The following is a 23,427-nucleotide window of genomic DNA, read 5'->3' on the forward strand; positions in this document are numbered from 1 at the left end:
ACAGAGCTGGACGCGGGGCCTGAACCCATGAGCCCAATATCATGACCTAAGCAGAAGTCGGATGCTTAACTGACTGAGCCATCCAGGTGCCCCTGGAATATATACCTTTTAAAAATCTCACTAATAAAACTCACTCAAAGACTTTGTTAGCTTCCCAAGTTGCTAACTTTACTGAATGCTTTTGGAGAAAATATCTTAGGGAAAAAGAAGATTATATGGTGCACTCCAAGGGCCAGCACCTAAAAACTACATTAATGTATTTGTCACTTGTGGCTTGCACCTCCTAAATGGGCTTTTCTTTTATTTGTCTTTCCCCAGTACATTTTAATTTTTCTTAGGGTAAGTACACGTCCAGCGACGTGTTTGGAATGCACAGATTCTTTGCGATTGCCAGTGGCTCGACAAACGTGTCCCGAAATGTTTGAGTTTCTTATGAGGTTATAGACTTGGCTTCCTGGCCAGCAGTTCTTGGCTGTGGGAAGGCCTTGGGAGATGGACACCGGGACTGGAACACTCTAGTGACCTTCTGAAGTCCCTTCTCTTTTCTCTTTCATCTTTGCTCATTTGCTTTGCTTTTAGATCTGGTAGGTCAGCACGCCCGGCCACATGAAAAGTAAATCTTTTTTTTTTTTTAACTTTTGTTTTTAAACTTCTGACTGGGTTACAGTGTCAGGAATTTTCCAAATACAGAATGTGTATGTGCACAAGTCCGCAGGAATGGGCCTGTGTGAGCTCCAGAATCAGTGTGTGTGGAGAGAGATACACGTGGTGCATGTGTATATGAGCAGCCCATGCTCTTGGCTCGGGAAGACTGTCTCCAGGAATTCATGCTTTGAGTGTGTGAGCCAACCAGCGGAAGTGGCTTCGGACCAAGGCACGGACGTCCTGTGTGTGTGCGCCTGCAGAGACAGGGGTGTGTGCACAGAGCTACACTGGCATGTGACCGGTGTGCTGGGCCCAGGAGGGGCTGAAATCTTCCCTGTTTAAGACTCCTCTGTTTCGGAGACCGGGCGGATGGAGGACGGAAGCCACCCATGCGCCCTTTCCCCGTGCAAAGCCGTAGGGAAAAGAGCTTCCGTTGGTCTAGCAGGTGATAGGTGCCCCCAAAAACATCAACCGACCTTGGCCAATGAGTACAGGGATGTGTTACACATGGACGGGAGGGGAAAGAAAATGGTGGGGGGGGGGGGCGGCGCTCAGCAGGCAGCACAGCCTGTGTTGTATCATCTCTTGTATTTCAGCATGTCACATGTTCCTGAAAGCAGCGATCAGGAAGGTGTTGGCTATGTTTAGTTATGACATTAAACAAGTAATGGTGACCTCTGTTTCAGACCATGGTGTTGGAGTCAGCAGCCAGCCTGAGAGCCTTCTCATAACACACCAGGGCCTCACTCACTTCCCCTTTCAATCTGTGGATGAGCCCGAGGATGCTGAAACTTTCCACCACACGTACATTCTGATGAATATGTCTTTTAGCTAACTTCTCTAGGGCGCTGAGAATTTTTTCCCTGGTGCGGGAGATGCTTCTTATTTTGAGACCTTTTAAATAATGGGTGATTGCTTTATCCACAGATATCTTATGAAGTTCTTGGAAATGGCCATAGCAGTAATGAATCTCTTGTTGCAGATGATCGTTGATGTTCTTCATGTGCAACACTTTCTGAAAGGCGTCCTCAGCCTTCGTGTGTTGGCCTATTTCTGCATACATGTAAGCCAGTTCAACATAAGCCAACTCAAATGTGGGCCTTAGCATCAGAGTCTTTTGAATTTCACATATAGCCAAGTGAACCAGTCTGTGGACATTGTCTCTGTCCCGTCCTCTGGGCTGCCAGTTTGCCACTCTCTTGATTTGGATCATGCGTGCCTTGTAACAAAGCCCCATCTGGTGATGCAGGAAAGCGGAGGAGGGCGTGGCCTGCAGGGCCCTCTTTAAGAGCTGAAGAGCTTTATCCAGAGCGCCTTTCCTGCGGTAAAACTTGGCCGCGTATCGAAAGACGTAGGTCTGCGAGGACATGTTGGTCAGTGCCTCTTCGACGTACTTTTCTCCTTCGGCTTCTTGGCCCACGTCCTGAAGCTTCAGGGCGAGCAGAGCCTTAATGTACGCGTCTTCTGGGTTCAGCCTGATGGCCTCTTTTAGAGGCTGCAGACAAGATGCGTCGCTGACCTGGGTCGCTTTGTTGAGGCCGTCCAGCCGATAGATGGTGATTGCATACCCAGTGCTGAATTCAGGGTTCTCGGGCTCCGCTGCCAGAGCCTTCTCGAAGCAGGCCTTGGCCCGCTCGTAGTTCTTTCCTCCACACTTCAGCAAGGCCCACCCTTCCTCGCAGTCCATCTGAGGACTGTCCAGCCTGTAGCAGGAGGGGGCTGCAAACTTCTCACAAGTGTTCGCCACCCTGGCCAGGTAAGTCTGGGCCTGCGCCAGCCTGCCCATGTGGTGATACAGCCAGGCGTAGTTGCCCCAGGTGACCAGGCTTCTCACAGCCGATCGGTCGCCGTGTTCCTGCTGGATCAGGTCTTCGGCTTCCTTCAGGCTCCCCAGGGCCTCCTGAGTCTGGCCTTTCAGGTGTTGGACGTAGGCCAGCAGGTTGTGTATGCCCGCGTTGTATTTGGTGTCTAGGAACTCAATCTCATCCAGGATCCTGTTCTCTAAATCGGGCATCTCAGTGTCTTCAACTAGCAGCTCCCAGGTGAAGTGGCATCTCAGCTGAACCAGGCTATCTTCAATGGGATTCCCGTTTGATTCGTCACTGTAAAAAGTAGACAACAATTATTTGTATTTTTAGGAGCATTCAGTCTAATAGAAATGGAGCCAGCACTTGAATGGTCAAATGATACCTTCCAGTGTCCTTGCCTCCCCCTATCTGTTGCCTCCCTGGGTTCTTGTGGTCGCGTCATTAGGACAGAGAGCAGGTTGGCCTAAAAACCCTGAGGAAACGCTCATTGCTTTATGGCCCCAACAGGTAGGTTACACGTAGTCTAAAAGGCACCTTGAAAGGGATTAATTCTGCTAATGTCAAAACAATTTTAGCCCCACCCTCAGCCCTGCAAAACCCTTCTCTCCTCAACGTTGCAGTGCACCACTAATGCTGTCAGAGGAAATGTGGGGAGAACTTCACCTGGTGTTGGGTCAGTGTAGGACCCATTTGGACAGCATTCATCTTTTTTGTCTGTGTTCAGACATGTTTTATGGAGTGGCCTTGTTTTTGTTTTGGTCTCTCATGGTGTCAGGGTGGCCTTGTCTGATGTTGATGTAATGTGCATGTGGGACAGGGGAACAGGGTCCTGGCTGTGGGGCGCTGTCCAGCAGCACCGAGGCCTTGCTGATAGCGTCGGGCTGTGTGGGTCTCTTTCTTTCTGTTCAGAGAGCTTCTATATTATTGCTTCAGCCCAGAGCTGTTGGCATGTCCAAGGCGGCCTTCGTTGCCATGAGCTCCTTCCTTACCCATTTCTAAAGTCTGCAAGCCATGAATGACCATTAGTTACATGTCAGGCGCTCTGTTGGGACATGGATATGACAGATTTCCTCTTCTCAGGTGACTTGCCATCTGGGTGGGAGACAGATCCATGAGCATTTAATTGAGGAAGGATTCTTTCTCTCTTCTTGAAAACACCTTCTTGGGTTAACTCTCAATCTTTCAGCTGAAGTATTTTGAAGAATCATAGTCCTGCCGGCTCCCCACTTAGAGAATACTCCTAAGAAGATATGCAGTGGCCAGGCCAGGCCCTGGCGGTTTTGAGGCTACTTATGCAAAGGTGCAGTGATGCTAGCTGCACATGCTAAGGCTTCCAGAAGGATCGCCAAACCAGCACTTGTATCTCAAGTCACAGTAAACGTGCAGAAGCAGATAAGAGGAATATGTAACTGTGAAAGTGCCAGCCGACCACCAGATTGGGACTCTGGAAATGGGACATTTTACATGACAGGGGCCTCGCTGTGTGGATCTGCCCTTACCGTCCGGTCAGGCATGAGTTTGTTTCAGGTGGCTTGGCACTTATACCCCCTGAACATCGTCAGTTGTTCCATGGTCTGTAGGTGAGATCTAGCCCCTCACTTTTCCTAGGACAGGCAAGATACCACCTGGGGATCGGACTCAAAGAAGCAGAGGTGCAGAGCTGGATTATACCCACTTCCTCTCAGTGAGTTGGCTTATTTGGTACTCCTGTTGGTGCCAAAAATTAGAAGTAATCAAGATGTTCTTCAGCAGGTGAGGGGATAAACAAACTGTGGTCCAGCCACAGAATGGAATGCTATTCATCAGTGAAAACAAATGAGCTCTTAAGCTAAAGGAGACATGAAGGAACATTAAATGCACATTGCTATGTGAAAGAAGCATCCTAAAAAGGCTATACCCTGTACATCCAACTTCATGACATTGTGGAAAGAACCAAACAATAGGAATAGTAAAAAGATCAGTGTTTGCCAAGGCTTTAGGGGAAGTGGTATTGTTGGAGCATAGGGCGTTTTTAGGGCGATGTAATTCTTCTGATGATAGAGCAATGGTAGATGGGTGATGTTGTGCTCAATACAAAGAGTGAGCCCTAATGTAAACTGTGGACTTTAGTTAGGAATAAAGTATCAATATTGGTTCATCAGTTGGAGCTAATATACACACAAATGCAAAGTGTTGATAATAGGGGAAACTGTAGGAGGGGTGAGGGTGTGGAGGAGGGAGGTATATTAGAACTCTGTACTTCCTGCACATTTTTCTATATGTCCAAAAGGGCTCTAAGAAATTGAGTTTATTAAGTGAAAAAAAAAAAAAGAAGACGACTTGCAATAAGGGAGGGAGACAGTTCTGATCTTAAGATCTGCTAATGTCTGAAAGGTTTAGTCAGAAGAGGGATTTTCCTTTACATAGAGGTGCAAACAAGGCTAGAAACTGGGTGTTCTAGAAACTTCTAGAAACTGGGTGTCAGGGAAGAAGGGAGAGGGTGGAGAGATCAGGAAGTCTCTTTCCTTGTTGTCAGCCAAGCTTTGAGAGGGATTGTCTGTCCTTCCAATACTTGTTTAGCCTTGGGGGTGAGTCAGACTTAAGGGTCTCGTGGGGAAAGAGAGAGATTTGGCCAGGTTAAATTTATAGGCATTTTGACTTACAACAATGGGCAGAACATCTAAGCAGAAAATGAACAAGGAACCAACGGCTTTGAATGACACACTGGACCAGATGGACTTAACATATATTCTGAACATTTCATCCTAAAGCAGCAGAATACACATTCTTCTCATGTGTATATGGAACATTCTCTAGAATAGATCACATACTGGGATACAAATCAGCCCTCAAAAGGTGCAAACAGACTGAGATATACCGTGCATATTTTCAGACCACAATAAAGAGTTTCATAGCAAAACTCTAAATGAACCGTAATAAAAAAGTTTGGAAAGACAACAAATACTTGGAGATTAAAGAACATCCTACTAAAGAATTAATGGGTTAACCAAGAAGTTAAAGAGGAAATTAAAAAGTACATGAAAATGATAACGCCACAGCCCCAGACCTCTGGGACGCAGCAAAGGCAGTCATAAGAGGGAAGTATATAGCAATGCAGACCTTCCTAAAGAAAGAAGAAAGGTCTCAGATACACAATCTAACCTTACGCCTTAAAGAACTGGAAAAAGAACAGCAAGTAAAACCCAAAACCAGCAGAAGAAGGGAAATAATAAAGATTAGAGCTGAAATCAAAGCTATCAAAAACAAACCAAAACAAACCAAAACAAAAATGAAAATACCCCAGTAGAACAGATCAATGAAACCAGGAGCTGGTTCTTTGAAAGAATTAACAAAATTGATAAACCTCTAGTCAGTCTGATTAAATGTACAGGCACTTTGTTCTGATTGATCACGGGAACAAATAATTCAGATGATCATTTAGGAGAAGCAGAATGAGAATCTGGAGAGTCTGTGGCCTCAACAGAGGGAGACAGGGGTCCCATCCCGAGTTTTATCTAAGTAATACGGAAAAGGGTGTTTCTCTGCAGTTTCACAGAAGACCACAAGAGAAGTTGAACTGGACAGGTTTATTCCTCACAGGTCCTGACACCACATGATAGGGATGTCAAGGCAGGCTGCAGGCAGAGAGGAAGCGTTTATCATAGGCTGTGAGTGAAATGCTTTGGGGTTCTGGGCGTAGGTTCGGAATGGTCCCTTCAAACTCAAAAGAGTGGGGTTTCGGTCAGCTCCACAGGGGCTTCTCTAAGGGGAGGAGGGCAGAAGGGGAAGGCCCCAGGAGGCCAGGAAGGTTGTTGCTCAGACAGGCTGCTGGGAGATATCATATCAGGAACCTACATTTGCTTGTAATTCTGCAGGCTGCTATCTAGGGCGTGTACTTGCACATGAAGACTAATGTTAGTTCAACGCCCCACTCAGGCTCCTTGGCCAAACAAAATGGATACCGAGACAGCAATAACATGGAGTAGCTTAGCTAAACTCCCCACATTCTCAGACACCAAAGTTGGGGGTGGGCAGATTTTTTGACCGTGGCTTTTGTCTAGAAGCACAGGGCTCAGGTAAAGTTCAGCATTGTCAACATCATTCCAGGCTGTCCTGTGCTTGGTGCAGCCCCTACAGCATCCCACTTCAGTGACCTCTGTCCCCTCTGGGCTCCACATGTTTACGGAGACAGACGTCTTAGAGGCCATGAAGTCTTAGAAAACTTCATTGATGGGACGCCTGGGTGGCTCAGTCAGTAAAGTGTCTGACTTCCTCTCAGGTCATGATCTCATGGTCCATGAGTTCAAGCCCCACATCAGGTTCTGTGCTGATGGCTCAGAGCCTGGAGCCTGCTTTGGATTCTGTGTTTCCCTCTCTCTGCCCCTTCCCCACTCATGCTCTGTCTCTCTGTCTCTCTCAAAAAAGAATAAATAAGCATTAAAAAAATTTAATAAAAGGAAAAATTCATTGACATGATGTCAGCAAATTCATTATGTCAGGTTTGAATATGAGCTGAAGGGAATTAGGTCTGCCAATGACTTATCAACCCTGCATGATGGTTTATAAGCCTCAGTCATCTGGCACCTCTGGAAGCCATGTTTTCCTTGTGAACTCCTGTGTGTATGTATGTAATTAAACCTATTTTTTCTCTTACTAACCTGGCTCTTGTCTAACTGACTCATGAGCCCAGCCATTGAATATAGGAGGGTAGAGGGAGAAAGATTTTTCCTCCCCTGCACTATAGAAGCTCTAGTTCTATCCACCCCTTTGAGTTATGCATCCCTGAGTTCCCCCATGTGTGTGGATATACCAGTTAATAAGCAGCTATTTTTCTCTTGCTAATCTGTCGTCAGTCTAATTTGCAGGGCCCCTGCTGGAGAACCTGGGAGTACTGTAGGGGGAAAAGATTTGTTTTCTTCCCTTACACTATAATATAACTTACCTGTAATTATGGCTGCATGCTGAGTCTGGGAGTCCTTTTAACATATGGGCAAACCTGAGGGTGGCCGTGGGTCCCCTCACTGCATGCTTGAAGGACCCTGACTCACTGAAACATGGTGAAAGCATTGTTTGGGAATGAAGGGTAAGGGGATAGATACCTGGGGTGCCTGGTGCCTGTGGAGTCATTGGTGGCACTCATAAACTGTACAGAAAAGGGTTAACATATCAGGCCTTAGACTATGATCCTTAGAAAGACCTGCTTGCAAGGTTTGTCCTTGGCTGACATCTGGGAACTTGGATTTTTGGAACGCTCCCACCATTCTCTAACTGATCAGGCTGGTTTGCTGTGCGTAAACGGTTTATGCAAACAATCTGGTTAATGCCGACACCTGCTTTCCTTCTGGGAGTCTGGAATTTTGATATGTGCTAAGCAGGGGGTGCCTGTGTGGCTGGTCCCCGATACAACCCTTGGGCACTGAGGCTCCAACTAGCTTCAGATGTGTGACATTCGATACTGGAGGAATTAAGCACATCCTGTTTGATTCTACTGGGACAGAATCTGGGAGATTTGTGCCTGGTTTCTTTGACCTTCACCCCATGCACTCTTTCCCTGTGCTGATTTTGCTTTTGTTGTATCCTTTTGTTGTAATAAGTCTAATCCATGAATAGGACCGTATGTTGCGTCCTGTGAGTCCTTCTAGTGAATCACCGGACCCAGGTGGTATCTTGGGGACTCTGATGCCAGCTTCCCAGAATTCTCATTGGAGAACACAATACAGCAGGCAGTTAGGGAACAGTCACTCCATCTAGTGGAGCAAGGGGGAGGAAGGACAGGCCAAGACTTGCTGAGTGTGGCTCTCTCTCCACCCTTCCCAATTTCCTATGAGAATGAATAAAAAATGGACTGCAGAGGAAAATCTTAAAGTCCAAGGAAAGTATTCCCCGTGCATTTAAGAGATCCTGGCTGTCCAGGCCCAACTTTTACAAAACGGAGCTCACTGTGTCAGCTGCTGGTGGTTCTGGAGAGGCCGGTGCAGCCCTGCGTGGATGTAATTCTAAATTCCTTTGCATGTAGCTTGAGGAGCATTACCACTGTCAAGGTCCTGTGAATTTGCCGTATCAGGATGAATTAAAAAAATCTGACACTGGATTACAAAAGACAGTGGGAAAGAGGAGTAAAATGGAAAGCCAGGAGATTCCAGAATCACACATGGGAGTGTGGGGGAGGGGGGTTTGGATTAAGTGGAGGAACTGATAGGAAGAGACACAAGTCAGGGGTCTACCCTCACGGTAGAGCCTGAAACCTCTTGGTTGTGCCAACAGACTGAGGACACAGCATGTGAGAAAGTACAGAAATGCATGTGAGCAGAACGTCTTGGTTCACACAGCTATGGACTTGAGTCCCAGTGATACCTCTTTCTAGCTGTGTGGCCTTGGACGAGTTACCAAACCTTTCTGAGCCTCATACCTTCCACACTGGTTTTAGATGCTAGCAATGGGCTTAGCACAGATCCTAGAACATAGTTCAGAGGCCAGTACAGAAACCTGCCATGCTTTTATTGTTACTGTTTTGTAGTTTGGGACACTTACTCTTTTATTTTCCCAGCACCCTCCCCTAGGATTCAGAGAAGTTGTTTTAGAAGAGGTGAGCTCACACAGTGAGCCACTGAGCTGGTGGTAATGGCAACGTCATAGCCGTCAATGGAGACAATGTGTTCAAAATTTTTTGAGAGCTCAGTTCATTCCAGGCACTGCTGGAATGGGCATATAGTTGTGAGCAAAGGAGACAGAGTCCATGCTTCCCTGGAGCTGATAAGCCTGAGGGGAGGAGTCCATGGTTTCTCCTGTGGAGACAGACTCCGTTCCTCCAATTGTCTCTTCTGTGGACAGCCCTAGAATCTGCTAAGACATGCTATGTGGCCACCAGTCAAGCCTGCCCCACAGCCTAGGTGGTAAAATGGCACTGGTCGAGAAGTTCTAAGTCCCCACCGAGTTACTAGTTGGGTAGGGTTGGGTATGGCCCCAGGTAGTAAGGAGTGGATGTCTGTGAAAAACCAGCGATTTCTTATTCCCTCTGGGTCTCCAGAGGCGGGGCTGTGTGAGATCAGGGGCACACACAAGGAAGTGCAGATTGTGGACGTTCCCTCAGACAACAGTAGATTGTGGGTGCAGAGGCATCTTTTCCATAAAATTGTCCAGGCAGCAAAATAAATCAAAGCCTAGGTATGTAGGTCAGGACAGATCAACAGCAATTCTGGGAGCCTTAGCACCATCTGGAAGGTGGATGGGACCCTGAGCATGGAGGGACAGGGTAGGTAGGTGGCCACGATCCTTGTGTCAATCAGCTGTGTGTAATTTCCGGGGATGGGACCAGGTACCCCTGTTGGAGAAACTTCCAATGTTCTCCTTCGCCACCAGTATTCAAAATCTTTGTGTCCTTGAGCATGTGTGTTTGCATATAGATGGGCAATTCCTCACCTACCCCAGAGCTGTACCTGTTGCCAGTCTCCACCTTACTCCCAGCCACCCTTCCATGTTCTTCCACGCTTTCAATGTTGGTTTCCATGCTAATATTCTTTACCTGGGCCCAGCAACCCCTCTGGAACGGGCTGCTCCAGGCCAAGGCTGGCCAGGAGGCAGCAATTCACTGCTGGGCACTTGGAGGCTCTCCCAGCCTTGCTGGAGCCAACAGATAATTCAGGGGTGGGGGGCAGCCTCACTGAAGTCTGCTGCTTTTACAGCCAATGTGGCTTATGAAACACCTTCCCAGAATTCCCCTTCTGCACAAGGAAAGAGTCAAATTTCTGACTGCCCACTCACAAAGGAGGTGGGATTGCCAGTCCCTCTGTCTTGTCTGGGATCTGGTGCCTAACAATCTTCCTCTGCACCCAGACAATCGGATGATACCACTAGAGAAGCATACGGATGCAGGCCTTGTAATGGGTTGAGGAGAGGTGGACAGGGTCCTCGGCACATCTCCTAGCTGCATGGTGCACAAGCCTGTGGGTCTCCACAGCTGGGAGGGACTACTTGAATATTTTCATACCATCGGGCGGGTGAAGATCTCTGTCTCTATAGCCAGCCTAGTACTGGCACCTCTTACACACCATCAGGAGGGCAACTGTCCAGGCATTGCTGGGTGCACAGCAACCCTGCAGAAGCTGCTGGCTGGGCACTGCACTCCGCTGGGGCCCCTGGACTGGAATAAGAGAGAGAGTTCCCATGGCCAAGGGCAGGCCGGCTACAGGGGAGTGTTAGCTAACAAGGGCACGTTGACAGTAGTATGGTATGGCTGTAGCAGTTACCCGTTGTCCCTAGACAGTGTCCCGAAGAGAAACCTTGGGAATTAATATTACTCTCAGTCACACATGCAAAGCACACAACTGCTTAATCCTGAGTCAAAATTTTAAGGTTTATTGTAGCATCGCTATCAAGAATACATATTTATTGTAGTATCACAATCGGGAATGTATATACGTGGCTGAAGCCAAGAGTCAGACAGAAGGAATATTCCAGGATTAGTCAAAAGGTGGTCTTTCAGGGGGTCCAGAAGGCTAGATAGCAGTGGGGCAGAGGGCGGGAGACCTGGGAGCAGGCAGCGGCGAGCTAAGACTCTTGGCAAGAAGGGCAGAAATGGGGGCTACCCGGTGAACCGAGTGCAGACTGAGAATTACTCAGCAGCATGCAGGCCTGAAGCACTGTTTCCACTGCTAATTTTGTTATAAGACCTGCGGACTAGGGAAGTGTGTGTGGCTGATATGCACAGGGGAGACAGACACGAGGAAACGACTCCTCAGATGTGCCCTAAAGCAATAAGCGAGACCAGCACCCCACGCTCCCTGACTGTGCTCCCGTCCCTCCTCTGTGTTTCAGCTCAGGGTTGGGGGAGCTCTGAGAACGGGGCTGTGTGGGCCCCGGCCTGCTTCCTCACTGCCTTGTTCAAGCTCAGGGGACGGCAGGAAAAAGCTGCCTATGCCGGTAGGGCTGTTCCTTAAGAGGTGGCCCAGTTCCTTCTCATAACATTCGGCTGCCTGAAGCAGCTCTCCGTTCAGCTTGTGGATTAATCCTTGGAGATACCAAGAATTGGGTGCATTTTGTGGAAGCTGATTTCCAGCTATGTTCTGTGGTGGGCACTTCATCTCTCCCTTCTCAGCTGGTTTTGTGCTTGTGGGCACACCCTCTAAATCACGTTGGACAGAAGTGTCTTCAGACTTCCCATGATGCCCCTCAAAGTCGCAATAGTGCTGGTGGGGTTGTAGCCTCCCAGTGTTGGGGAGCTCCTTACTGAAAGCTGTCTGAAAACAGTCTTCTCTTTCCAGGAGGTCGGTGACATCAGAATATGCATACAGTGGATCTACTCCTTTCTCAATAGCTTTGATCACATAGTCAATAGCATGTTTCTTTAGTTCTTCAATCTTCTCTCCATTCTTGCCAGCTTCAGATTCTCCTGCACTCTGAATCTGTTTGACTTTTGCCCTATAGCAGCATGCAATCTGGTGATACAGGTAACCATTGTTTGGAATGGATTTCGATGCCCTTAGAAACAGTTCAATAGCTTTGTCTAGATCACCTTTATTTTTGTAAAATGTGGCTGCATTGCAAAGGACATCTGCTGGGCAAGGAGTGTTCTCCACGGCCTCTAGGACCAACCGCTCCCCTTCAGCTTCTTCATTCATCTTCTGCAATTTCAGGGCCAAGAGTACTTTGACATACTGATCGTCGGGATTCAGCTCAAGGGCCTGCTTCAGATCATCGACAGAGAATGGCTTCTGTGGTTTACTATCCAGGCGGTATGTTGCGATGGCCAGTCCAGAAGAGAATTCTGGGTTGTTGGGCTTCTCTTCCAGAGCCTTCTCGAAACATACCTTGGCCCTTTCATTGTGCTTTCCTCCACACTTTAGCAGTGTCCACCCTTCTTCACAGTCAAGCTCAGGGCACTCCATACTGTATGGATTTGAAAACTTCCCGCATACTTGTTTCACCTTGTCCACATAGATCTGAGCATCTGTGAGTCTGCCCAGGTGATAGTAGACCCAGGCATAGTTTCCCCAGGTGACCAGCCTTCTGATTTCTGCTTGATCAGAGTGTTCTCGCTGGACCAGCTCCTCAGCTTGCTGTAGGCACTCCAGGGCGGCCTCGTTGTGACCATTTAAGTGTTTTATGTAGGCCAAAAAGTTGTACATTGTAGCTTTGAACTCAGCGTTTACGAATTCAATCTGGTTACACACTCTGTCTTCTAGATCACGCAAGATACCATCTTTTTTAAGTAAGTTCCATGTGAAATGGCATTTCAGCTGTGGGAGGATTTTTTCCAGAGAATTCTTGTTGACCTCACTGTGGAGAAAATAGACACGGTCACTGTGATGTGCACCTGCCAGGCACCGCGTCCTGGGATGCAGTTACAGGTTAAGTTTGTGTGTCAATCTGCCCGGGCTGTGGGAGGCCCAGACTTCGAGTCTAACATCAGTTCTGGGTGTGTCTGTGACCAGCATCTGACTCAGGAGGCAGGGGTAAAGCAGACTGTCTTCCCCAGTGTTGGCTGGGCACCACCCGGTCTGGTGAGGGTCTGAGTACAACAAGAAGGCAGAGGGAGTGTGAATTGTCTGCCTGGCTGTGTGAGCTGGACATGTGTCTTCTCCTCCCCTTAGACTAGAGCCTGTACATCGGCCTTCCTGGTTCTCGGGCCCTCAGACTTGGACCTCAGCCTATGGCATTGTTCCTCCAGCTCTCAGGCCTTTGGCCCAGACTGGAATTACAGCATTGGCTCTCCTGGGTCTGCAGCTTGTGGACAGTGACCCGTGATTATGGTCCTCGTCCTCCATGATCATGTGAGCCAATTCCTGAGAATAAATCTCTTTCATTTTGTGTGTGTGTGTGTGTGTGTGTGTGTGTGTGTGTATAGTATACTATATATAAATACTATATTCGTAATATATATTTATAATATGGTATGTATCTATAAATATATATACACATGTATTTTGTATATATGTATATATAAATATATACATACACACATATATATTTTAAACCAGCAGTAGGTAAGAATCTTTAATCTTTATTTTACTGAAAGTAGAGAAAAGAGTAGGTAAAAATAAGCATGTTTAGAAATTGTTATAGAAAGAAGAAAAAAGAGGGTTAAAATTCTCAGTGAGGAAAACCAAAAAAATATGTCCGGTTGTATAAAGGCTCTTCCCTTTCAAGAAATGGGGATAAAGCTGAAGATCCACTTTGTTTTCGCTGTTGGCAAATGGACAAAGTAACAGAAAAACTAGTTGAGTTCAAACGTTGTGAATCCACTACTTGAGCCTACTCATGATCTGAGTGAAGTCGGTGACTACAGTTCAGGGCAGAGTTGATGGTGGGACAGCCAAGAGTCCCCCATCCAGGAGTCTATCCTGCCCTAACCTTCACGTAGAAGCTGAAGAAAAAGCCCTTCATGCAGTCTGAGCTCCATAGTTGGCTGCCCGCGTTTCCTCTATTGTGGTGCTCTGAACGGTTGACTTCTTGGTCAGCAAACACATGAAAGAGCCTGGAACAACTGCCTTTAGCAAATGCCTGCTGCCTCTTCCCAGCCTTGGTGGGTGGGGCCTGACACCTCCCAGCAGCTTACATGGACATACATGTATCTCCTAGTGGTCCTGTTTGGAGAGCCCTGACTAATGCGCACCCTACGTTGTCCTTGACGGAAGAGGAGGTACCTTCCTCACGCTCCCTTGCTTCACCCGCCTGTAGCTGTGCTCTGTGCAAGAGCCCATGGAGCACGTCCCTCCCACTGTGTGGGCAGATCTGCAAGGTGAGGTGGGCGGGTGGGAGGAGAGCACTGCAGAGAGAAGACCTGGATCTCTTGTCCTGCTCCATTAGAAGTCAGGGCTCAGTCCTCACATGCTGGGCAAGGTGGATCCAATGACCCTTTACAGGGGTACTCCTTTGTGTCGCTTTGTTAGTTTTGAAGGATGCCAAGGCAAAGTAAAGTCAGTTATCCTTGCTCTCTCTGGCCTAGAAGCCCACAGACTGGTTAGAAGGAGCCACATAAAGAGAAGGAAGCCCAGGGGTGTTTTACACCATGCTGTGGAGACTGAGCCCTTTCCCTTCATCTTCACCATCTCCCTACAGTCACTCACACAGACCCATGGGCGCTCACTTTCAGTCTGATTGGGGCAGCCTTCCCGTCACAGGCCAGATCCCCAGACAGAATGAATTAATTTTGAGGAACAAACAAGCAAAATCAACATATCTGAGTTTTGTAGATGGAGGATGCCAAGGGAGATCACTGGCCTTATTCAGTTGGATAAACTACCAGGTTCTCAAAGTGTTCTCCTATCACTCTTTGCCTGGGACTCGGAGGATGTTTCACTGAGTTTGTGCTCCCCTTTTCTACTAGTAGATTCTTGACACCACAAGATAGTTAAGAACCTCCAGAAATCATTAAACACAGTTGTTGTCCATAGTTTTGGGTTTCACAGACTAGCACAACTTCATAAAGAAGTTGAGTCAAATAGGGCTGCCAACTTAAATTTGGCAAAATCATGACAATGGGAGAAAATGTATTCCAAAAGACACCAACCACCTATGCTTGCCAACACTGGATTAAAAAACAAAAAGAAAGAAGCATTTTTATCCCTGAAGAAATAAGAAAGATATAATGAGAATAAAGGGAAGTTCTTTAACTTGTCAAAATACATTTTGCTCACTGAGGAGCCACTGACTTTATTTGTACTTTCCCAAGGACCAGCACCAGTCCACACACTACTGCTGCTGCTCTAGTTTCTGTCTGTCTCTCCAGCAATGCTCATCTAGGCCATTTCTGGACCCAATGTGATCACATGTGAAATGCCTTATAGTGAAAGACACAGAGGCAAGGCAATTGACCCAAGACAAGGAAAAAGGGGGAAGTTGCTGTCTATCTAGATACCCTTTTATGTGCATGCCTCTATTCCTGGCCATCTTTATCATTCTCTAGGTCCCTGGCTAGAGTACCACAATGCCAATGTCTTTTATCTCCATTCTAGGGTTTTCCAGTTTGGCTTCATGTGGTGATTCTAGCTGCTCTGTTTGAAGGACTACAGATCATAACTCAAGGTAGCCAGTATTAGAAAGTAAACATTAAGAGCAAGTTGTAAAGATGATCACTGAACAAATATGTTTATAACTGTTATGCAAGTAAGGCATAATAAAGGCATTTCTGTGTTTCAGCATTAGTTAACTTTGCTGACTTCCCAATTAGGGCATTGGAGGAAGGCACGAGTTTCAGATCGGTAGAATGTATCTGTAGATATAGGTGCCTGGAAATAATAGGTGAACACTCTATCAGCCATAGAGTGTATTCATCCAACTTCTCAGTGAGCCTGCAGAATAGCAGGTGACTTTGGTTGTTTTTGCTATAACACCAGTTTGATAACACTATCTCGCTATTTTTTTTTCCCGTGGTGATGACACAGGCTGAAATATTAGTAAACCAGAGGGATCTTACCAGACTAAAATTTTAGGCCCTTATTGATAAAGATGAAACATATTCCATCAACTCTCCAAGATGAAACACATTCCAATCCTGTTATACATAAGCTTCAGGAGATGTCAGTGGCTCATGAAGTGTAGGGCAAGTAGAAAAGCTCCCTCTATATTCCTGAACCTGAGAGACAGCCCCAAAGATGGAACACTTAGGGATACTCCATCCCTACCACCACCTCACCAAATGCTAGAGCTAGCCATGCTAAGGAATGTATGCTAACAAAGGGCAGTTTGTTCAGGAAGAGAGCCAACTGTGTAAGTGGCTTCATGATTATAAGACTTATTGAAAATTTTAATTAAGTTCTGTTGACTTTTCATAAGGTTTCCTCTGTACATTTCCAATTTGATTATATATTTGACACCTGATACCCCCTTGAAGTAAGATTTGGAGAAAAGTATATTGGACCATGAGTCCTGTTATCTTGATAAGAAGAAACATGAAACTTGGAGCTGGAGTCCAGGAGATTTGCTTTAAAACACTATTGGCTTGATAGGTAAATTGCTTATAAATCCCGTATAATGATTAAAAAACAAAAGTTTTTTTTTTTAAAAAATAACTATAACCACCATAATCTGTTAATGTATAGAAAAGTTAAAAAGATATAAATTGTGACATCTGAAACATAAAATGTAGGGGGAAGGAGGAGTAAAAAAAGGTATGCATTCAAACTTTTAAGTTATATACTTAAAATGGTCTGTTATAAATATAAGATGTTTTATTTCAGCCTCATGGTAAACACAAAGAAAAAACCTGTACTAGATACATAAAAGGTAAAGAGAAAAGAATAGAAGCACACCACTACTACAGAAAAGCATTAAATCACAAAGAAAGAGAGCAAGAGAAAAGGAAGGAAATAAAGGAATTGTAAAACAGCCAGAAAAACAATGAACAAGATGGCAATAGTCTATAGTCTATAGGCTATAAGTCTATAACTATCCACAATTGCTTTAAATATAAATGGACTATATTCTCTAATCAAAAGACACAGAATGGCTGAATGGATGTAAAAGAAGACCTAACACAAGCTGCCTTCAGCTTTTAGGACACACATAGACGAAAGTGAGGGGATGGAAAAGATATTCCATGAAAGCCAAAGAAAGCAGGGGCAGCTATACTTATATTGGACAAAATAGACTTCAAGTTAAAGAGGGAAAGAAAGTCATTAATTAACAACAAAGTGGTCAATCCAACAATAGGATATAATGTTTATAAATGTTTATGCACCCAACACACCAGCACCTAAATATATAAAGCAAATATTAATAGACCTGAAGGGAGATAGAGAGTAATACAGTAATAATAAGGGACTGCTCTATCCCTTTTCAACAGTGGATAGATCATCCAGACAGAAAATGAATAAGAAAACATCAAACTTAAACAACACTTTAGCCAGGTGAACTTAGACATTTACAGAACATTCCATCCAACAGCACAAAATACACAGTCCTCTGAAGTGCACATGGAACATTCTCTAGGACAGATCATATGTTAGGCCACAAAAAAAATCTTAAAATTTAAGGAGACTCAAATCATATCAGGCATCTTTTCTGATCAGTATCATTCAATCATAAACAAACAAACAAACAAACAAACAAACACAGAAATCCTGCCATTTGCATCAACATGGAAGGAATATGAGGAGATCTTGCTAAGTGAAATAAGCCAGACAGAGAAAGACAAATACTGCATGATGTCATTTATCTGTGGATTCTTAAAAAAAAAAAAAAAAAAAAAAAAAGTCAAACTCATAGAAACAGTAGAAAAGTGGTTGTGGGGGGTGGAGTGTGGAAATAGGTAGAGGTTGCCAAAAGTACAAACTTTCAGATGTAAGATAAATAAGGTCTGAAGATCTAATGTATGACATAGTGATTATAATTAATAACATGGTATTGTATATATAATTGGGATTTGTGGAGAGAGTAGAACATCAATATTCTCACCAAAAATAAACAAACAAACAACACAAGTATGTGAGGTGATAACTGACCTAATGGAAAAAGGGAGCCCTTTCACAGTGTGTTTGTATATTGAATCACTATGATGTATCCTTTAAATATCTTAGAATTTTATGTGCCAATTATTCCCCAATAAAGCTGAAAGAAAAGAATAGAATTACTTTAGCAATTCTTATCCCTTTTCTTCTGTGTAGTTTAGGTACATGAAACACTCTGTTCCTCACTCCCCTCTTTGGATTTTTATTACATATTTTTATATGTTAATTCACATATTTACACATGTCACTGTAATTACATATTTATGATAATGTTAACATCATTAACTGAGTAGATCAAAATAAAACATTTGAAGATAATTCTGATTAAAAAATATAAAAAATACAATTCCCTTTTTAAAAACCAATACCCCATATGCCATGGCTTCCTCACTTACTAATTTAGCTTGTATATGTTTGTGAAAGTTGCTCTAAACACTCTTTATATGTATATGTATGAAGTTTAGGCCTTGTTTCTGATCTATTCAATCTGCATTTCGGAATGCAGGGCCTGCTAATTTGCGTTCTAACTGGGCACTCAGGTTAGTTGTGATATAGGATATTTGCTACAGTTTGTGACAGTTCATAGTCCACAGGGGGCGCCTAGCAGGTCAGTAAGAGGGCGTGTCAGGTAGACATTGTCAGCTCAGAAAAATTTCCTTCCACTGTTCTCGGTTCTTTGGCTAGTCTAATAATTAAGTTGACATAAGACAGATGAACAGGGAAGAAAAATTTAATTTTGTAGGTGTAGGAGCCCCATAAAAGCATGAGGCCCAAAGGCAGTCAGGCAGTTGAGGCTCAAATGCCATCTTCAGCTAAGTAGTAGATTGGGTCCCGGAATTTCAAAGCGGTGGAGAGCAATTCCCAAAAAGATGAGTGTAGACGGTTGATACTCAGCCTTTTGCCCTGCCGTGCATGTAAGTCTTTCAGATAAAAAGTTATCTCTGGTAACAGCTCCCTTTGGGGTCAGGGCCCGTATCTAAATTCTCTCAGGCAGTTAACAGAGAGGTAAACGTTTTCTTGAGTCTGTTGGGTCTCAGTTGCCTTTGGCTCAAAATAACCCACATGCCAAAGCAGCACATTTTGGGGTGGCGTATTTTCCGCCCCTTCACCATATTTCTCAGTTCTGAAAGAGCAAACTTTGGGTAAGAGCAACCTCATTATGAAATGCAGTGCTGGCTTAGTCATTAGCAGAGAAGTAACCACACTTTTGAAATAACCCACAACAACCACAACAAAATTCACTGACTTAGTCTTTTCACAAAAGAAACAAAAGAGGGACCAGGACCTCCAGAACTCTCCTGAGGGACAGTGGTGCCCTCCAGGCCCTCTGCCCCTTTCCACCTGCCAGTCTCTTCTCCTCCCACCCCCCCCCCCCCCCCCCCCATCCCTGGCTCTCCTGGAAGCACTTCCCTCAGTGTCTGTAAATCAGAAATGGCCACAAAACTAAGAGAGATTTATGATCAAATTAGATAATTGTGTATTTCATCTATAAGCAAGCACTGCATCAACATACTTCAGGAAGTTGCATGCAAGGCTGAAGATTTGTGGGAAATTCTCAACTTCCTTTCAGAAAAGTAGGGAACATTTTACCTCATGATGGCTATTCCCTCAATTCTGAAAAGCTGGGGTCCAGGCTGATTTTATTTTCTGCTTGTGGATCAGAAGCAACTGCTGAAGGGCCTTCCAACCAGGATGCCAGCTAGCCCTGAGATCTATGCTTTTATCAAACAGAAAAGGACAATGAGACCAATACAATGCTATCAGGATTCCCACTGAGGAGAAACTGAAACCTAATTGTCAGAGCTGAGGTCATTCCCACCAGGAACAGGGTTCCACACACACTGAGGGTTTGGAAAAAGGCATTATACGTATATATGTAGGCCCTATTCTCAGAGCTTCTGTTGAAATCTGGGTGTGGGCTCGGGCTCAGGAATCTGCATTCATACAAGCACCAGGGAAATTGTGTACCTGGAGGAGCCCCTGTCCCGCATTTTGAGAAGCACTATTCTAGAGGGATTTTGAAAAGCAGTTTCCCACTTACTTGTCAGAGATAATGTAGCATATCAAAGAGCGAGGCAGACAATCTAGAAGAGAGGAAAATGACCACAAGATACCTGGAGTTCTGTTACCTCTTTGACTTAGTCTGGAATATTTCTGGAATCACATTATTTAGCCTCATTTCCTTATGAGGAAATGGTCCTGAATGATCTTCCTTTTTCCTTCCATCCAAATTGTAGGAAACTATGCCTTGGGGAGGTCTGCTTTTACCTTCCTCTAATGTGTGGCTCTGTGCACTCCAAGAGTTTCCATCAAAGAGAGTGGTCCTCATTCTCCAAATAGGGATCTCGAAGGCCCAGTCCTTTAACTCCTGCCCCTTGTCTCTAGTGTGAGCACAATTAAAAGCATTAAGACCCTCCACCCTCTTGGATTTGGTCCACAGAATTAGAAGATGCTCGGCCCTAGAGTTTGGTACCTCACTAAGGACTCTGCTCTGACACCTACTCTCTTGGCTGCTGAGCCTCATTTTCCTCATCTAGAAAGTGAGACTAAGTCTGGAAGTTTTCTTTCCATTTCTATTTTTTGGAACAGCTTGAGAAGGATAGGTATTAACTCTGCTTTAAATGTCTGGTAGAATTCCCCTGGGAAGCCATCTGGCCCAGGACTCTTATTTGTTGGGAGACTTTTTATAACTGATTCAATTTCTTCACTAGTTATGGGTCTGTTCAAATTTTCTATTTCTTCCTGTTTGAGCTTTGGTAGTGTGTGGGTGTGTAGGATTTTGTCCATTTCTTCCAGGTTGTCCTGTTTGTTGGTGGGAATGCAAACTGGTGCAGCCACTCTAGAAAACAGTGTGAAGGTTCCTCAAAAAATTAAAAATAGAACTACCTTATGACCCAGCCATAGCACTACTAGGAATTTACCCAAGGGATACAGGAGTGCTGATGCGTAGGGGCACTTGTACCCCAATGTTTACAACAGCACTTCCAAAAATAGCCAAATTATGGAAAGAGCCTAAATGTCCACGAACTGATGAATGGATAAAGAAGATGTGGTTTATATATACAATGGAATACTACTTGGCAATGAGAAAGGATGAAATCATGTCATTTGCAGCAACATGGATGGAACTGGAGGGTATTGTGCTAAGTGAAATAAGTCAGGCAGAGAAAGACAGATTTTATATGTTTTATATGTTCCACTCAAGATGTGGATCTTGAGAAACTTAACAGAAGACCATGGGGGAAGGGAGGGGGAAAAATAGTTACAGAGAGGGAGGGAGGCAAAGCACAAGAGACTCTTAAATACAGAGAACAAACTGAGGGTTGATGGGGGATGGAGGAGAGGGGAAAATGGGTGATGGGCATTGAGGAGGGCACTTGTTGGGAGGAGCCCTGGGTGTTGTATGTAAGTCAATTTGACAATAAATTACATTCATAAACAATAGAAAATGAGGCTGATAAAAATCACAGTTCTTCCTTCCTAGGGCTATTGGGAAGGTGATATGAAATAACACACGGAAAGCCCTCGACAGAGCGCACTACCAGCTGCTGACCACGCAGAAAGAGTTACCCTCACAATCGCTGGTCTATTAGTGTTACAATTTTAAAAGAAGTTTTAGTGCACGGGGCAGCAACGGAGTTCCTCAGTGAGTGGGGCAGAGGAGGGTGCCCATCAGCCAGCCCGAAGATAGCAGGTGTTTCCCCAGGTGGTTTTTCCCCTTTGGCAATTTTTAGTCCTGCCAGGGAGGAGCAGACCCACCTGGCCCTGGCCCTATATAGCCTCTGGGAACAGGGCAACTTGATGTGGGCACCGGTCCAGCAGAGTCCAGAGAACCCCTTACCACCCCCACCCCCCAGACTTCCTCAAGTCAGTGACTCTGGACACACCTAAGCACAGGCCACTGTAAAACCTCTTGGGGCAAACTGGCTAACAGGGCGCTGGGCAGGGCCAGGCTTTCTGGTTAACCCCACTCATGGAGACACATATATAACTTGGAACCTGTTACACAGCAAAGGGTAACCTGAGGCACTTGGCAGTGACTTCCTCTTACCTGGCCCATTCCCGAAAAGGAGCCCTGGGGACTTTCCCAGGGTGTGGTCACTGGGATCCTCCCTCCCCTTGGTGTTTGAGTGAAAATGGCTTCTTCTTCTCTCAACTCTATCTTTCCTGAGGCTCTAATGGCAGAACTTAAGCATGTTCACATGCTTTAACGAAAAAACCAACAAAAACCCAAATTCGCTAAGGTTATACTTTACATACAATAAGATGCACACATTTTAAGTGTAGAGTTTGATGAGCTTTGAGCTTTGACAAGCAACGAGCACCACTATCTCCCTACAGACTATTGACATCATTCCCAAAGATTCCCCACTCTGCTTCCTACCCAGCCCCAGCCCCCTCCACCATCCCAGGCAGCCACCGACCTGCTTTCCATCACTAGAGATTAGATTGTTATTAAAAAAGAGATTAGGTCATTCTGTTTTGAAGAGCAAATTGTTTGCTGCTCCCCAGCTCTCATCACAGAAATAAAAACACACTCTATGCTTCTGGTTTTGTTTTGATATAAGAAATGGAAAAATGCCCACATGGAAGAATTATTTCTTCCACTTCCCACCTCGAACTGACCCAACGTTTCAGGGCAAAATTCCTCAACACACGAGTGGAGTTTGTACTACCAATTCCATCTTCAATAATATCTGCTGAAAAGAAATGCTTCTTTTTAAAACGACAAGAAAAAAAGCCTCTCAGTCGTTGCAAAGAAAACAACAACAACAAAAAAGCCCATAAAGAGTAATTCCATCACTCCTCCCAGGTCCAACTTGGAATCCACAAACTGTGCTTGAGCGGGTCTAACACTCCTGCTGAGCCCTCCCTCTTCTGGGCTCCCAGCTGGAGGAGCAGTTCTAGAAGCTCCGGAAGTCTCAGTGTGTGTACTCCGGGGAAAAGACCCGGAAATAAAAGGCGCCCACACCGATAAACGCACGGTTCATCCAAAAGCCGCGGGACAACACAGGACCCTGCCTGCACCCAGCAGCTCCGTTTACAATTTGCATTCAAGATCGGGGGAGGGGCGCTTACGCATTTCTATGTCACTGACCTCATGTCTGCAACCTGCTCCTCTTCCGTTCTGAAAAGCTGGGCCCCAAGCTGATCCGTTCTTGGGAAACGTCCCGAGTGTGCCCCAAGTCCCTGCTGAAGGAGCTATATATAAGGGGCGTGGGGGCGGGGGACGCGTCAGCTGATGTTTTCTCCCTGCTTCCGAGCCAGTGCCTCCGTGAAAGGGAAGGGAACTGGAAAGTGAAACTGATCAAATTCCAGGAAAAGAAGACTGAAGGTCGAAATCTCTGGTAACTCAGTGGAAGCATCCTTTAAAAATTCTGAAACGATGCTTTGAGAGAACGTGAAGGCGCTCGCAGGAATCTGACCATCAGTCCAGGGCGAGTCCCAGGAAACAGCTTTTTTTTTTTTTTTTTTTTTTTAAATTGCAAGTGAATATTTTATTATTCTTGTTTGAAAACAAAACAACTTAAAAAAATTGTTTTTAATAT

The 23,427-nt window shown here is 45.2% G+C and overlaps 3 protein-coding genes and 1 long non-coding RNA gene across 5 annotated transcripts in view; 1 reads left to right on the forward strand and 3 right to left on the reverse strand.

The window, feature by feature from the left end:
• The window catches only part of LOC144613147 (antiviral innate immune response effector IFIT1-like), a 39,120-nt gene extending 16,124 nt beyond the window's left edge, over nt 1-22,996 (reverse strand). Inside the window, exon 1 of the mRNA XM_081790565.1 lies at nt 22,977-22,996. Coding sequence (XP_081646691.1) covers nt 22,977-22,981 — 5 coding nt within the window. The 5' untranslated portion in view covers nt 22,982-22,996. The remainder of the gene's footprint in view (nt 1-22,976) is intronic.
• The window catches only part of LOC132685522 (uncharacterized), a 68,945-nt gene that overhangs the window by 26,065 nt on the left and 19,453 nt on the right, over nt 1-23,427 (forward strand). The window lies entirely within an intron of this gene.
• LOC144613146 (protein IFIT1 homolog B) lies at nt 91-23,087 on the reverse strand. Of its 2 annotated transcripts, none has more exons than XM_078434165.2 (2): nt 22,977-23,087; nt 91-2,747 (listed from the first exon to the last, which is right to left on the reverse strand). In XM_078434165.2, the coding sequence occupies exons 1-2, from the start codon at nt 22,979-22,981 to the stop codon at nt 1,328-1,330; spliced, it is 1,425 nt and encodes a 474-aa protein (XP_078290291.2). In that variant the 5' UTR covers nt 22,982-23,087; the 3' UTR covers nt 91-1,327. The 2 variants fall into 2 exon arrangements, with proteins under 2 accessions (XP_078290291.2, XP_078290292.2); XM_078434166.2 differs by lacking the exon at nt 22,977-23,087 and adding an exon at nt 3,117-3,265.
• IFIT3 (interferon induced protein with tetratricopeptide repeats 3) lies at nt 10,765-23,087 on the reverse strand. Its single transcript, XM_078434164.2, has 2 exons — nt 22,977-23,087; nt 10,765-12,707 (listed from the first exon to the last, which is right to left on the reverse strand). The coding sequence occupies exons 1-2, from the start codon at nt 22,979-22,981 to the stop codon at nt 11,243-11,245; spliced, it is 1,470 nt and encodes a 489-aa protein (XP_078290290.1). The 5' UTR covers nt 22,982-23,087; the 3' UTR covers nt 10,765-11,242.

Source organism: Panthera onca, chromosome D2 (genome assembly GCF_046562875.1).
Source record: "Panthera onca isolate mPanOnc1 chromosome D2, mPanOnc1 haplotype 2, whole genome shotgun sequence".
Classification (NCBI taxonomy): domain Eukaryota; kingdom Metazoa; phylum Chordata; class Mammalia; order Carnivora; family Felidae; genus Panthera; species Panthera onca.